We start from the raw sequence: 16,745 nt of genomic DNA on the forward strand, positions 1-16,745 counted from the left end.
GGGCATATCCCTCCTCCCCCACCCCGACATTCAGCCACTCAGGACAGTTGTGAAGGAGGAAAGAGGCAAAGGAGTTGCAGCGTTTGCAAGGGGATTGTTACTGCGATGAACCCTGGGACTCTCTGACGGCACGAGGAGGTGACACTGTGGAAAGAGTTGTGTCAAGAAGTTGGGGGTTTTGCTCTGCCTGCACACCCTGCGGCACCTGGAAAGGGCTCAGGAAAAAACAAAAACCCCAAACCCTGAAGCAGTGTTACCTGTCACCTATCGACAATGCCTTCAGTCCGGAGAGCGTGCCTTCACTTGTCTCTCCTCAGGCGAGTGGTGGCCTCGGCCAGGAACTTGAAAGCTCTTGCTCCTGCTTTCCCCTTTCCTTTGCTTTTCACCCCTCTTCCCCACGGTCCAAGACACACTCTTCCTGAGCCAGCGTGTCTTAACTCACACCTTCAGCCATACGTCGGTTCTGGTCAGGCCAATTTCACTCCGGATCCTCCCATTTTTCAGAGGGAAAGCCCCCAAAACAAGGCTTTCTCTCGCCTAAGCAGATTGCTTCTCATGGCATCACTTGTCCCTATGTTGGGGTGGGGGTAGGGAGGGGAGGGAACGCGGAGGCAGCACAGTCTGTTCCCAGCCCTTGCTAAATTCAAAAGTGTTTCCTTTATATTCTAAGTTTATAAGTATTCTAGGAGCTGTGACTAGAACTCACGTCTGTCTCAGTGCTTTAGACATTGGCAAACAACTTCCCTCATGCCGGCTGTGTTTTTCTTGGTCTTTTCCTTTTCAGGTGAGGAGGCCCATCCTTTTGGTTGATCTCCCTGTTTGTACCTCCAGCCTCATCCAGTAAATCTGTCCCCGCTGCCCTCTGAGAGCCCTGCACGCTCAGCCTGCTGGCAGAAATTCTAGGAGTTCCTGTAAGGGCGAGGCAGAAATTCCTGCTTTCTCTCCAGTACTCGGCTTTGAAGATAGCCAATAATTTATTGGCAGTTTTTGGATACAGAACGCTTTAAGCTTCTTTAGGTGTGACCCGCAGTGGTACCCATGGCTCTTTGCTGGGCCGTGATTCTGTTTTCAGAGACCTTTCTTTTGAATGGTTTCAGATATTATTCTGTCCCTGAATATATAACCTGGCCCTTGTCCATATTGAAAGTCATCTCTCATTCTGTGCCCACTCACAGAGTCATAAGTGCTTCCTGAAGTCCAGCTCTATCTGCTTGGTGCTCCACATTCAGGAATAAGTTAATACCGTTCCTAAACTGTATGTTTAAGAAAAATGACCTCACTTGGAAATCAGGAAATACAGCTAGGCTTGATCTTCCTGTTGCTTCAGAAGTACTAAAAATTTGAGCCACATGTATGACTCAGACATAGAAGTGCTAATTTTTATTCACATAAAGGTCTTTGTAGGGGCTAGTTGCCAGAATCTTCTCAGACTCCTCACACTGGTGTCCTATTCTGGAGTATGCTCAGCGGTGACCTCTGACCTTTGCCATTGCCCTGTGGGGGGCCCTGAATGGCCCTGTAGGAGCTGTAGAACACCCTGCAGTAGTTCGTGGGGGTCCATGAAGGCGGAAAAAAAACTGTGGGTGATAGCATCAGACCAGCCTAGTCTGTTGTCCCTGGTCTACTTGTTGGGTGGCGACAATCAGAATATCAAACTTCTCTCCACCTCAGTTTCCCTGGCTACAAAATGAGGACCAACAATAGTACTTATTCACAAAGTTGTTGTAAGAAGTGAATGTAATCTGACACTGAAAGTACTTAGCATAGTGCCTGGTCCATATGTGCTTAATTCATATGATTAATTATTTGAAAGTCTAATAAACTCAAGCCTGCCCCCAAGGAGACCTAGCTGGCCTTTGGCGTCACCTCTCTCAGCCCTGCTGCCCGTCTATAAAACAGAAGCTATGAGGGTGAAATGAGATGGCTTCTCTCTGAAACTTCCTAGCAGAGATCCTGACCTCTTTCCGTGCATTTCCTCTGAGCCATTGTGTAGAAATGCTACCAGAAAGATGTATCTGGGCTGCGTATTTGTTTCCTAAACAGAACTTATTCCCTAACCCTTCTTTCTCTAACAGAAAAAGCTTTGCACACCATAAAACATTAGCAAAAATAGTGATTGAGTTGGGGATTTCAGGGAAGAACTGCATAAGAGCCTGTAATGTGTGTTCATTTGATTTGTAGATTAATTAATTTTTTAAAAGTCTAATAAACTTGAGCCTGCCCCCAAGTAAACCTGTGTAGCCTTGGATGAAATTACTTTTCACCACACAAAACCCACTCAAGGTTCCATTATGCAAAGGAATAATGTTGCTTTTGCTCCTTTTCTCTCAATCCTTTTTTCTCTTATGCAGATAAGATATATTAATCCTTTGTGGCTTTCTGGACTCTTGGCTATGTGAGGGGAAAAAAAAAACCCATCACCTAGCTTTAAAAAAAATAACATAATCATCAAAAACTCATAACTTCTTAGTGCAATTCCAACCTTCTCATTGATAAGGCAATAACCCAAGCAAACAACATTTAATGAAGTTACAAGTCTGAACATAGAGTAGAGGTAAAGCATTCTTTGGGTGGGATGAGTGGAAGTCCTCTATAAAGTTGCACAAATTCTTATAGGCAGAAGAGACTTTGGACAGAGCTGTTAGACCAAGCCATCAAGTATCCTGCCTTCTAGTTCGTCTCCCAGAGATCTTCGGCATGGCCTTGGTCACAAGACTCAGACTTCTTAGATTTGGCTGCCCTCAGTAACAAATGTACCTTGAAGTCCTGATGTTTATCCTATGTTCTAGTGGCTCAGTCTTTTCTACCTCATTTTCCAATGGATGTCATGAAAGCCTCTTATGAACTTTCTTTTGTAAGTGATATGAATGACAGCTAAAAAGATGCATCCCAAGCACATTCATTATTATTCTCTTTGTTTTTACATCCAGGTCACAGCTCCTTAGAATCACCGACAAATCTGCCTTCTCTTCCTCCTGATTCTTTTGCATGGAATTTGACCTGGATAATGAAAGATTCCTTCCCTTTCCTGTCTCATCGCAGCCGATATGGTAAGTATATTTCTGATGCACAATCACCATCTCATAATTAAGGAAGTTGTAAATTTCAGTGTGATATCTATTCATGGCTCTCCATGGACCCCTCAACCCCCTATACACAAAGGAAGTCTTTCTGTGGTCTTCCATGGGCACCCAGGCCTGTCCCCTCCAGACCCACAGTTGCATTCTGTATCCTGAAGGACACTAAGGGCTTTATTGCTGGCGTACCGCACCGCCCCCAGCCTTTGCGGTGTTCCCAGCATCCCCTTACTGATCGTTAGATGTAATGCTTATTTGCATTTTGACTGTGATTTTCCAGATAAAGGGTTCTAACCCATGAGTGTTTTTAATAATGGTGATCTCTTGAGAGAAGGTTGTTTCTATGAGGCTTGCAGGTCTTCTGGGACCCTCAGGTGACTCCCTGACATTTGGTATCTCCTTGAAGGTACCTAAACATGTTTCTGGATATTATTTCAGTTCATTTGATCCTGCAATAATCTTAGGGGTAGGAGGCCAAGTCTCGTTATGTTTTAACAAATGTAGAAACTGAGCCTAATAAGATCACACAGAGTAGATTCTCTAACTACAAATCTAGAATTCTTTCCTGATGTTCATTTTGTCTCCCAGGGCTCTATCTGCCTACTCAGCCTGCTAGGTCCTATCCTAGGAGCCCTCAGGAGGCCATATTCACATGAGGTAGGATTCCTTCTTCCCTGTGCTCATCCTAACAGCTCATAGGAGCTAGGTCTGTGCAGAGGAATGAGCAGCCCTGGAGGAGAGCTGCCGTATTTCCAGGTGGACATCTTCTTCTCTTAAACTCCTCTAGAGTGAACTCCATGAGGGCAGGCACTAAGCTGTGTTTGTTCCTCACATTATCCCATCACATAGAAAACACTTATAAAGGTGGTGCATGAGAGAGCAATGCAGAAGGTTTCCAGGGATGGAACTCACTCATTGGGCTTGATTCAATGAAATATTGATGAACGTGGTACAGCACTGAGTTCTGGATCCCTTCTGGGTATATTTACCTATTCCAGATACTCAGTCTCTGCCCTTGAGCCTGAGCTTTTTAAAATGCACCTAACAGAGATTTTCCACTCACTGCTGTCCCTCATCCATAATGCAGATAGTCTTGGTTAATAATAGTTGTACCTTTCATTTAAAACTTAAAAAAATAAATGCATCAAAAACCCTAAGGCAGTTTAGGATTATACTCTGCTGGGATGTTCCCTCCTCGTCCTAAGCCTCCCCAGTGGGAGAGGAAGATCAGTAGTTGTAAGGAGATTCTAGATAAGAATTTCTTCTTGATTTTATTTAACCCAGACATTGAATGTCGTCTTATAATAAGGGGAAGTGTCTATAAATAATTGAAATATGGCCCTTTGTATCATTATTGCCTTTTAACCAGATTTGTGGTACAAACTGGTCTTTGGATAATATTTTTGAATTTGCTTTCCAGGTCATTCAGTATCTCCACAGAATGACAACTTTTATAAAATGCAAAATATCCAAAAAAGGCAGGTTTACCCCCTGCATGACACAGAGGACACTGCATTTATTCTCTGTGGCAGAGAAAAAAGTTGCAGGTTGAGAGGCGGGCTTATCCAGCTGCTGCCTACCACTGACAGGCCCTGATACACCTACTCCCTCTCCCTGGGCCTTGTCTTTCTTGTCTGTATAGTTAGGATGGAGGGGCAAATGAATAGATCTGGAGGATTCCAGAGGTCCCTTTCGGACTCTCCTTGTCACCCAGAATCCTCATGGTTTTCCTTCTTGAGAGAGGAGAGAACCCCAGGGCACCAGCGCTGAGGACTCACCCTGAGACCCACTGCAGAGCAAACTAAAAGCAGGGTTAGGGCGTGACGGGGCTCCGCCCACATCTCTCCATGAATCAAAGAGGCCACCAGGTTCAGCAGTGATAAATTCACACCTTTCTGCAGCCTAACATGAAAGGTATTTTAAGAAATGTTAACAACTTCATTAATTTTAAGTCCTCAAACTGAGGCAGAGAAATTTGACTAGAAAATTGCCGCCTGAAGGGGTAGTTCTTCAGACAGTGAGAAGTAATCAAGTCTCAGCGAGTCGATGCAGGCACTTGAGTGATGGAGCTTTGCGCCTGGCGTCTGTCTTCATCTGCCTTCTGGGGAGGAGTCAGGAGGAGTGACGAGAGTAGGCCTCGCCAGCCTGGCCACAGGCCTCATGACACACAGCGGCAGGCCAGCCCTGTCAGGCAGGCTGTCCAGTCCTGTGTGGAGTGTGGCTTTCTTTTCACCAGTGTTTTATGAGCAGAGACAAACTACAGGGAGGCTAGTAAGATTTACTCAGTCCCAGCCTATAATTATCTGCTTGAGGAAAAAGTTTGACCTACCTTTTTGAAGTCTCCCTATATTTCCTCTATCTTACATTGGGGTCTTTTATGTTGTGTAAAATATATTCTCTTCCCTGGCATTTGGTATCAGATTTCAGTTCTTGCTGGCCTCCTGTCTTGAGTGACAGAGGCTGCTAATTTCATCACGGACAAGCAAGGGCTGTCCATTCATCCCCCTAGGCTTTGAAGGAGGGAGGATATCTAAAGACAGACTTCGTTTTTTTCCTTTTATCATCAGCTCTGATGCCTTAAGACTTATTTATAGACTTGACTACAAGGATTGGGCTCTAACTACCTACCCAGATAAAAATCTCTTCCATCCATTAGCTCCAGGTGCTGAGAAATTAAGGCCACTGTGGGGTTTGATGACTCATTGCGGGGCACTAAGTTCTAGAGCCCCAGCACAGATGGTATCCCACCGGACCATAACTCATGTTTGCTCACTCTGGGTGTGGGGAAAATCAGACCAACATTTCAAACAGAATAACCAAAGGTTCTGGCCCAAATGAAGAGGGGAAAGAGAATTTTCATGTGTTTTTAAAAAAGTTTGATACTTTACAAAACTCTTTCATAACCCCTTTTCTAATTTAAGCTTGTTATGAAATGGTGGTAGGTGGATATTATTTCATAGAACATTTTTATAGAAATGTAAATCGGGGGCCAAAGAAGTTTATTAATTGTGCTCCCAAGTTATGGAGCAGCTGTACAGTCAGGAAAGACTAAATCCAGATTTTTTGACACCAAGTTGAATGCTCTTTCTACCATATCACACAGTTAATTCAAAGATAAAGTCTCCTCTAAATAAAGGGGTTCTCACTTCCTAGACAACCTGATATTGGAAGTGCATGACAGGTCTGATATTCAAGATCTGGGCAGCTGTAGGACCAAGACTTGATGTCCCTAAATTGAAACTGTCCCAGGCAGGCCAAATAATTCACATCTTCCTAAATGTGGGTATAGGCCCCCAGGTACCATGGTCCATCTTATCTTCCCCACCAGAGCCTGTGGTCCCTGTTATCAATTGAATTGTGTACACCTAGTACCTGGGAATGTGATTTTATCTGGGAACAAGGTCTTTGCAGATGCAATCAAGTTGAGTCTGTTCTGGATTAGAGCGAGCTAATTCAGAATAATTGGTGTCTTTATCATAAGAGTAAATAGACAAAGCCGCACACACAGAGTGAGCACCATACAAAGATGGAGGCAGGGATTAGTGATGTACCTACAAGCCAAGGGTTGCTGGCAGTCACCCCAGGATATGAGAAAGACACAGGGCAGATTCTCCCCTAGAGCTGTCGAGGAGAGCATGGCCCTGATGACATGTTAATTCTGGACATCGGGCCTCCAGAATGTGAGAGAATGAATTTCTGTTGTTTTAAGCGCCGCCCCCCGCCTCCCACCCCCGTCACAGTTTGTGGTACTTTGTTACGTCAGCTCTAATAAACTAATACAATTCTTCATCCTTCCAGTTCTCCAATATCCAGAACATTAACTCCTGGAAAAGAAAAATTCCTTTCAACACCTCAACATCAGGGCACAACAAAGGCCTTGTTGGACTTCAAATAAAACTGCTATCTAAACTTTGCCTGCTTTCAAACCCATGGGACCACCCAATTTGGGGACTGGTGCTTTTGAAATGGAAGAAAAATTAGACTTTTAAATTATTTTCCCTGCTGTCGCTACCACTATCACCTGTCCTGTTAATATATCAATTTTTTTGATTGAAAAGACTAAGTAAATTCAATATATTTCTCCCTCAAAAAAAAAAAAAAATCAACCTACCACAGAATCAAAAATCGTAAACAAAAGGCCTTCCAGTCTCCTGTAGGATTTGCTTCATAGCTCTGGCAGGAAGTCAGTTTGATCCCATTTCTGAAATTACGTATTGAATGTGGCTGGCCGTGATCAGCCATTCCAGAGCCTGGAATCACTGAAAAGCAGCTCCCAGCTCCCTTGTGGACCATTGTCAGGGCCGAAAGCTTTCTTACCAATTCTTCTGCCCTGACAGGCCAGGCCTTTTTGGGTTCTCTTCCCATCCCTGCTCTATTGAGCTGGGAAGTCAAGTTCTTTCCTACTCCATGCTACTGCACTTTTATCTACAACATGGTAAGCAAAAGGCTCCTGGCTGCATTCACCATAAAGTCTGAGTCCCAAAGGGGACAGCAATGCAAGCAGTCATACAAGACCAAAAGCAGGGAACATTTGTCACCCTGAGGACCACTGGCCTGCTGGGAGCCAATGAACTCAACCCATGAAAATTAAATAAAGAGCAGTTGACTCAGGCGTTTCAAGGAGAGACTTATTTAAAATGCTCCACTTGATCATATCTTGTACCTTTGAAATGAAGACACAGAGATCCACTCAATAAATACCAACAATTATTTCTGTTAGTGACAGATTGAATAAAAAGAAGAAAGGAAACAAGTCAGATTAAAGTATAATAAATGATTAACCAGCTGGCACAAAGACAAGAAAAGCAAGTCAAAAAGAGATCCATTTAAAATAATTGTCACAGCCAGAGCAAAGAAAAGGGAAAGAAAGAGGTGCATGAGGGACAGAAAGAGAGAGAGAGAAACTGAGAGCAAGGGAGACAGCCAGACAGTCATGGGGAGGATCACCCAGGGCTGTCTGGGCTTCTGTCCATGTATCCATTCTCCTGCTAACATGGTCTCAGCTTTCATTCCTGGGCAGGTGACACGCTAATGCCTGGTCCAATTTTGTCCTCCCTCCCGAGGGTCAATTTTGCATCCCCACCTCCATGCATTATTTCCCTCTTAGTGTGTCTCTGACACCACAGAGAATGGGAGGATGGGGATACACATTCTTTGAGCACCGATGGCTTGTCTGGTTCTGCTCTAGGCACAGCAGTGATGAGGACAAATAGACACACTCCCTGCCCTCGAGGAGCTGTCAAGGAGGAGGGAGCCCTGCCTGCTCTACAGCAAGTGCAGTCACAGAGGCCTGTTGAAAGCTCCCTGTAACACAGCAGGGGCCAGTGCCAGAGAAGACATTCTGGAGACGGGAACCAGGGACACCCGAGGCCAGTGAGATGGGCATTCCAGGCAGAGGGATGAGTGTGCATATTGATGGAATTTTAAAAATAACAGTAGAGTGGCATCACCCCCTCTTGAAATCTGAGAAAATTCTGATTTATATAAAGGGAATGTTATTTCCTGAACATCCCAAATTCTCCAGTTGGATGATGCCCATTTTCACAAACCTGGAGCTTCCCTGATTAATCTTTCCAATCAAATCACTTTCATACTTTGTATTTTATCCCTTTTATGGCCCAAATGTAGGTCACCTGATAAAGCAATCACAGATGAGTCTAAGGGACCTAACCAAAAAGCAGAGAGATTAAAGGCCACATTTTTCTGTCTTTCCTACTTTCTTTGTCTTTCCTTCTTTTTTTCTTTTTTCCTTCCTTCCTTCTGTCATTTCTCCATTCATCCAGTGAGTGTTTACAGTTTGCCAAGCTCTTTGCCCCTGCCCCTTATAGAGATTCTCACCTAGTGCAATTTTATCACAGGTTTAAGATGGTCCCAAACATCTATCTGGAAAGTACTTTTTAAATACTTGCTGTATGATTGCTGTTGTTGTTCTATTACAGTTGTTCCAATTTTCTCCTTTGCTCTTTTCTGCTCTGCCCACCCCCAACTCCCACAGTCCATCCTCACTCCATTGTCCATGTCCATGGGTCGCTTATAGCTGTTCGTTGATGAGAGCCTTCCCCTACTTTACCCCCCGGCCCCCCACCCTCCCCCGCTCTGGTTGTTGTCAGTCTGTTCCTTGTTTCCCTGCCTCTGGTTCTGTTTTGCTTGTTTGTTTTGTTCATTAGGTGCCTCTTATAGGTGAGATTGTATGGTATTTGTCTTTCACCACCTGGCTTATTTCACCTAGCATAATACTCTCCAGTTGCATCCATGCTGTCTCAAAAGGTAGGATTGTTTTATATGTGTGTGCAGTACCTCTGGATTTGAGGAACCGTGAGACCTAATAGGAAGGTTTGCTTGGCAAACAAGTCTTTTTAGTTTTAGCAAAGACATTGTAGGCCTGTTAGTTTTAGAAGAGTTTCTTTTTGGAAACCATATAGTGAGCATTCACAGCTAGCAGCTGGTGACCACATTAACCCCAAGTTATAATAGCCTGCAAGGTTGTGGACCTCATTCCCCCCCCACCCCAAGGAAGGTTATATAATATCTTTCTGCAGCACTTTATGTGCCTGATGTCACAGTTTTCCTCATCTCTTAGTTATTCATGGCCCTGAAACATCATGATTCCTAGACTGTAAGCTCTTTGAGGTCAAGGAATCCACACCTTGCTCCACTTTGCCTCCCTAGTACTTAATCCAGTGTTTTTGTCCTCAGTTGGGTTCTTAATAAATATATAATAGATAAAATTGCAACATTTGCTGAACAACCCAGGGACAAACTAGGAATATATGCAGATCTCTCAATTCTCAGCCTGGAGTCGTCAACCCCTGAGGGTGTCTGTTTTATTTTTTAAAAATAGGGATGTTCCCAACAATCCTCTGAAATTCATGTAATTGCTTCCAAAAGTCATGTAATTGGTTCCAGGAAAGACATATGTCTACAAGGAGAACAGTAGCTAGGCTGACCATACTTTGGTTTAGAATTCAAAGCTGTGGCTTTAACTGCTGTGGGAAATCTTATGTTTTCTCTTAATCTAAAAAAAAAAAAAATGCATATTCAGTAGACAGGAATGAGCTGAGGAATTTTTGTTTTGACAGCTTTGGGACATCTGAGATATTATATGCAGAACATTTCTAACCAGCTTAGAAAGACATGTGTCCAAAACATATGCAGCAAAATGACTGATCAAGAGTGAGAAAAATGAGAGGAAATCCTCTTAAAATGAAATGTTTTGTCAAGAGCAACCTCAGATGCAAAACTTTATGTCAGAAGAGACCTCAGATTAATAGGATTTTAACTAGCCCATTGGAGTAGATGACTAGGATAATTTGGTCTATGAGAAATTCGTAGGGGTTGTGAGCTGCCAGGACCCACAGCAGTCTTGCCAGACAGCCTCATCTTACAAGTGAAGAAATGAGGCACCAAGAGGCCAGTGATCTGCCTGAGGCTGGTGGCAAAGCTGCGGTTCACACCAGGCCACCTGTTTGGCGGAGCGCACATGTAATCCCTCCACAGCAGAGGTTCGTATTTTCTCAGACCAGGACCACAAAGCATGTCCTCACATGTCACTCCTGCCTGTTGCTTTGCCCATCCCATCACTTTGGTTCCCTGACTATCCCCCGGCCTGGTGGGTTTGTGCTATCCTAAGGGTTGCATGTCAGTACCATCCTGGTGTGGATGGACCCTGGGACAGGTCCTGTCTAGTTGCTGCCTTGGCACGTTGAGAACTTCTTAAAAACAAGATCCTGGGGTCTGGGGACGAGGATTAGGTTTGGGAACCGCAAGTCTTTGTTCAACTCTCCACTGCCTATTTTTATCTCCTTTGTAACATCCAAGCCAGTGGCCTTCTAGCCTCTGTCTGAAAGCAAAGCGCAGAGCAGTGGGGAAGAAACATATTGGGAACTGAGATGTGGGATTCATTCCCAGTTCTGATTCTTGTAAGTTATTTGCTACCTTTAGCCAGTAAACTACTCTTTTGATTCTATTCATTGTATGAAAATGGGAATGTTCATGATTCCTAATTGACAATATTGTTGCAAAAACTGTGGGGACAGATTTCCATGTGCCCAGAGCACAGATGCCTTCTGAAGAGGAATGAGACATTCTAGTGAGAGGACAGTAAAATAGCCTGCATTTTGGTGGCATGGCTCTATATTCCAGGAGGTTTTTCCTTTAAACTCTTCAAGTCCCTAGCTTTGCCCTTCACAACCTCAAAGCACTTTACCTTTAACCATGATACTGTCCAAGCTAGGATTTAATCCTGGGCAGTCCAGCATCAAAATTTATATAACTACACAAAAATAAGCAGTACTAGTTTCCCACCTGCCCGGAATAACCTTGTATTTTCCTCTATTCTTAACAAATGTCATAGCTAAACTTTTACCACCTATAGAAATCCTTTCATGCTTCAAGGTGCTGTCCGAAAGTTGTCTCCTCCACGAGCCTCTGGTCCTCCCAGGTAGTCAGTCTCCTTCATTCTGTGTCCTCATGGCCTCACTGTGTCTGTTCACTGTGAGAGTCAAGTGAGGATGTCCATTTCCTCCGCTGGGCTGGGGGTTCTGAAAGGGCCCAAAGTCTGTGGTAGGGAAGCCTGGCATTTCCTGGTTTTTTGAGATTGACATCAGAGAAGAACTCCATATTCACCTCCAGCCTCCAGGAGATTCTCACCAGCAGAGACAGCAGAGCAAGTGGGCAGGACCGTTGTGCATGTTCTGAGGGAGAGACCTTCTATGTCCAACAGCCTCCTCTGGTTGTTGTAGATGCCACATTCCTCAGAGCTGTTGTCCCTCCTCCTAGTTTCAGGAATGATCGCATTTGGATGGATGTCATGCCGAGCAGTCTACACACCACTAGAGTCTCTATCATGCCTATCATGACTCTGGAGCCTGCTTCATTCTGACAGAGACCCCACGTGGGTGGTTGCTTCCATGGATGCTTCCTGAAAATCACAGGCAGAGAACTGGATGGGAAGTCCAAACCGAGCTCTGATCTCCACTCTCTTAATTCTCCAGGCCCTAGGCTATTCCACTTTAGCCAAGTCATGTCACCTTCCTAAGCTTTTCCCATCTGTAAAATGAGGAGGCTGGGCCAGTAGCTTCAGAATGCCTACAATTTTAATTATTTTCGATTTTCTGTTCTAGGATGAGAAGCAAGTCCCATTTGTTTATTCTGTAACATTGTTATGGCCACAGATAAGAAAAATGAGAACTAAGCTTTTGGTGCCTGTCTCCTACCATGTGGGCATGCATGCTATGCAGCCTTTTCCAAGACTGTCTTCAAGGCTCTGTTTATATAATTGATTCATTGAAGGAGACTTGGCCCTTCTTCACTGCAGCTTGATTATAAGTGAGCTAAACAGATGTCTTGAATTGGGAGATTGGTTCCCAGATGCATTCTAGGGAGCAAGCTGGCGGGAAGTGAATGATTTCCGTTCTAGGACCCCATGACAAATGAAGAGTGGTTGTGGGAGGGGTCAGGCAGGTGCCAGGTTTGGTACTTAGTTTTATGAAGTGAGTGACCAGATGTTGATGACAGCTGGTGGATTCATATCAAAGGTGACTGGTGGGCTAAGTGCCCCTTTAGGAGACAACCTAGAGAGGGAGGAGTAGAAGCCCCTAATTATTCGAACCTGGGCTGGAAGTCAGGACTCTTGGGATTCTGCAAACTAACTGACGAGAGCAAGCTACAGAACTTGTTTCAGCCATTTACCCAAAAGGTAAAATTGGTCTTAGAATGGTAGAGGTGGAAGAGACCTGAGAATCACTTTATTTCTCTACTTTATTTTTTTTCAGATGGGGAACTAAGGCATAGAGAGGTTAAATGATTTGCTTAAAGTCACACTACAGGGCCGGGGCTAGAATCCAGCTCTGGTTACTCAAGGTCTAGTGTGACTTTACTTCCAAAGGGAAGCTTGATCAATGCATCAAAAAGCAAAGACTGAGGAAGGAGTTTCACAAGGGTGGACATAGTCAAAGCTCTCTGCCTTCAGTGCTAACCATGCGCCCCTTTAACTCTCCTCTGCCATGGCTGACTCCTGGAGCCACCTGGAGTCAGCCGCGGTGTGCTAGCGTTTCATAATAAACTATGTGCCAGTCACTGCACTAGGTGCTTCATGTACGTATTGCTTTGCATCCCCTTGCAATTCCTTGAGGTGGTCCATGCTTTTATCCCCATCTTACAGATGAAAAAATGAGGCAGAGAATTTAAAAAATTTTCCCTGAGATACACACCTAGTAAAGTGACAGGGCCTAGCTTTCATCTTGAGCAGCCTAGCTGCACGCAGCATGTGTGCTCCTAAGTACTCCCCAGACACCCAGGTGGCCCCGGAAGTATGGATATGAAATAGGGCTGGAGGGAGGACACCTGTTCTAGTAAGAGTTGCCCTGGGTCCTCCAGGGTTATCAGTTCAGCTTATCCCTCCATTCCTGTGGCGAATCGGAGGCTCAGGGAGACCAAGGTGGTAAGGACATCCACAGACAGTATCTGACAGTTAAGAAAGCACTTCCACATTCATTTTCTTATTTGTTTGTCACAGCAGATTGTATTTTTATCAGCATCATTATTGTGATAAATATCTCAGGTTTAGACACAAGAGAACCAAGACTCAAGTGATTAAGTGAATTGCCCAACAGTACAGGCTGATTGTCTCAGAGTTGGAAGAGTTTCCAAGAATTCTCTAGAGATCTTTATCCTTCACTTCTAAGCCACTGCTTCCCCTCCCTCTGTTCTCACTGTATATTCTCGCCTGTGTGCAGACCTGCTCTCTAACAGGGAGCTTCCAGCAACCATCAAAGAATGACTTGTTGGCAGATAAGTAAGTCTGGGATGAGAGAATCCAGAAAGCCTTCCTAGAAATTATTTGAGCTATTGAATTATTGGGAGATATTTGAAACCAAGTCATGTATGTTTTGCTGGCTTATTGCAGAAAACCATACTCCATCTAGATTTTGGAGAACTTTCCTAATTCTTTAAAGTATTGTTTGCTTGTTCGTTACCCATAGCTTTGAATAAATCATCATCATTGTCATCATCATCATCATCATCATCATCACCATCACAGGGTTAGGAACTGGATTTTAGTACCAGTTTTGCAACCCACCCACTGTGCTTCCTTAGACGAGCTCCATCGTGTCTCTGGGCCTCAGCTCCCCAATGTCAGATGCTCTTCAAGGTCTCTCATGACCCTGAAAGTCAAAGATTGGGAAGTTCTAGAAAACTGCTTAAGAAAAGGAGACCCTGCCTTGTGCCTGAGAATAAGCGATAGCCTAGGATGTACCCTTGAGCTGGATGCAGTCTTTAAGGACTGATGGTGGTTTGAGAATGTTACTTCCTGGGACTCTATATAATAAACTGCAGCTTCAAATATGGAGCTGTATGATGTGATCTCTAAGAGAACTGTATAATCCCCCTGGAAGAGAATTGCCACATGAGCATGATGCTTCATATGGCTCTCTGTTGAATACACAAATCGGCTTGTCAGGAATACATTGGCATTTGTGTATGCCAGCCATGAGGCGATCCAGCCTCAGCGCAAACATGCCAATAAGCTGAGCCTGAGGAAGTGAGATCTGGTGGTTTATTAACTGATGTCCAGCCTAGGCCAGGCCTGGTGCTGCCTGAGAGGATGGCATTCGGCAAGGCCTCCACGACTAGTAGAGATGACCCCCACTCTGTGCATGAGGGACTCCCTGACCAGCCACATGACCCTGGGAAAATCTTTTTTCTTGCCTGGGTCTTGGTTTGTTTTCCTCTGTCCAATGAGAGGAGCAGTTGACCTCAAATGCTGTTTCACATTTTAATAGCCTCTGACTCTGTGAATATCACCTAAAAGCAGACATGCCAGCCTTCCCATAGGATACTGAAACACTAGGGGAATGGCCACCTTCCATGAGTTGGAATGGCCTACATAAATACTCTTTCTCATGGTAAACACGAAATTGTGTTCACAATGGGCAAGGCTGTGTGCATTCTGAATCAGCTCGTGTGCACTGGGAATTTCCCCATTTCAAGCACATGCGTCCTCTTATTGAGTCCTCCTAGCAGTTCTGCAAAGTTAGTCTTATCACTGGTATAACTGAGACTCAGAGTGAGGGAGAGAGCACCCCCCATACCACACAGCTGACAAGTGGCAGAATTGGAGTCAAATTGTAGGTCTTGTGCTTTGTGCCTAAGGAGGAATCATGGTGATGGACACAGATATATAGAAAAAGATTTTAGGGCCGGGTGTTACCATAGAGACCACCATTTAACAAGTGCGGAGCATCAGGCCCAACATCAAGGCCATCTGCATTCTGGCAGTTAAACATCAAGTCAAAAAAGTAACTAGAGACAGGAAAATAACCCCAAGACAAAATTACAATCGTGTTGCCATACTTTAAACTAGCAACAAACCTGACGATTCTCTGTTTTCAGCCAAGAATCCAGTTGGATAAACTCTGTCTTGTGCCCCCGATGGCCCCAGAAACCTTGCATACCCCATCCTCAGTTCCCTCTACTGGGACCCCTAGTCTTATCCGAGAAGCACAGCACATATCCTGGAAGACGTCAGGAAGCCTAGATGGGAACATTGAACCCTGGGCCTCACTGTCCACGTAGCCTTGGCTTCCTGAGTCACACATCCACTGGGGTTACGACTTGCATTTTGGAAATGTGTACTCTGATTCACTCCTCACTAGAGCCTCTCAGGTGCAGCTTTATAAAGTGGTGTCAGGTCCTTTAAGGACAGTTCAGATGCTCTGGCTTCTGTCCTGCCTCCAGCCCTGCCTGTCCCTCTATGGGTTCACTTCCTGCCCTGCTTCATTCAAGGTCTCAACCCCTATTGGTATCTGTGGCTCTGAGTGAGGGGAGCTATTTCTGCTACCACCATGATTCACAGTTCTGTTTATCAGATCCTGACATCAAGGCCTCAGGTGTCCCAGAGAAGAAGCAGATCAGTGATAGCCTACTCAATCACTTCCTCACTTCCTGTCTCGGTATCCTCACATGTGACTTCCCTTCTCTAAGCCCCAGTGTCTTCCCTTGTTGAATGGGGGTAAGACACCGCCTACATCATAAGAATTAAAGAAGGTAATGACGTAGGGTGCCTGGCCTCACATGTGACCACAGAAAAACTTCGGGAAATGTCGCCAGTTGTGAAAATGCTTTCCAAGGCCTCCTTGGAGGTCCTACCCTCAGAGCTTGGGACTCTTCCATAAACACGCACCCCATGCTGCCAGAGTCAAGAACCTAAGTGTGACTCCAAGCTTGACTTCTGAAACACTCGTAATATGAGACAAAACGAAAAAGGGCGAGTATCCGTGGGATTGATAAGCATGTGTTCTCTTTTTTATTATTGGTTTTCACTTTGTAATATTTGCTTCCTGATATTGTGACGGGCTGAGACTGAGTGACATTAACCAGTAAACTCTTGCAACCTACCCCAGGACAGCTGCTCTTAAGGCCTCTGCCTCCCTGTGGTCCTCTGGGAAGTGGTTAGCCTTTGAACCAGTATCTTAAAAACTAAAGGAGGTTGCTTGTTCCCTAACTGGAAATTGACTAAGGGACTGAAGAAACCAGCGAGAGGTCTCTGGGTTTCTAGGGTCAAGATCAAGACAGCATGAAAGGCCTAGGCTCAAGGGATTTTTTTTTTTCTTTTTTGGACCCTGAGGCCAGTCTAGCAACAAAGGAGAACTGTTGGGTTTTCTAAGC

The 16,745-nt window shown here is 44.7% G+C and overlaps 1 protein-coding gene across 1 annotated transcript in view; it reads left to right on the plus strand.

Moving 5' to 3' along the window:
• Positions 1–16,745, plus strand: part of ALK (ALK receptor tyrosine kinase) — a 632,462-nt gene that overhangs the window by 184,231 nt on the left and 431,486 nt on the right. The window contains exon 2 of the mRNA XM_054565684.1: positions 2,931–3,050. Coding sequence (XP_054421659.1) covers positions 2,931–3,050 — 120 coding nt within the window. The remainder of the gene's footprint in view (positions 1–2,930; positions 3,051–16,745) is intronic.

This window comes from Pteronotus mesoamericanus, unplaced genomic scaffold (assembly GCF_021234165.1).
Source record: "Pteronotus mesoamericanus isolate MK-2021 breed Mesoamerican mustached bat unplaced genomic scaffold, CSHL_Meso_final contig_101, whole genome shotgun sequence".
Lineage (NCBI taxonomy): Eukaryota > Metazoa > Chordata > Mammalia > Chiroptera > Mormoopidae > Pteronotus > Pteronotus mesoamericanus.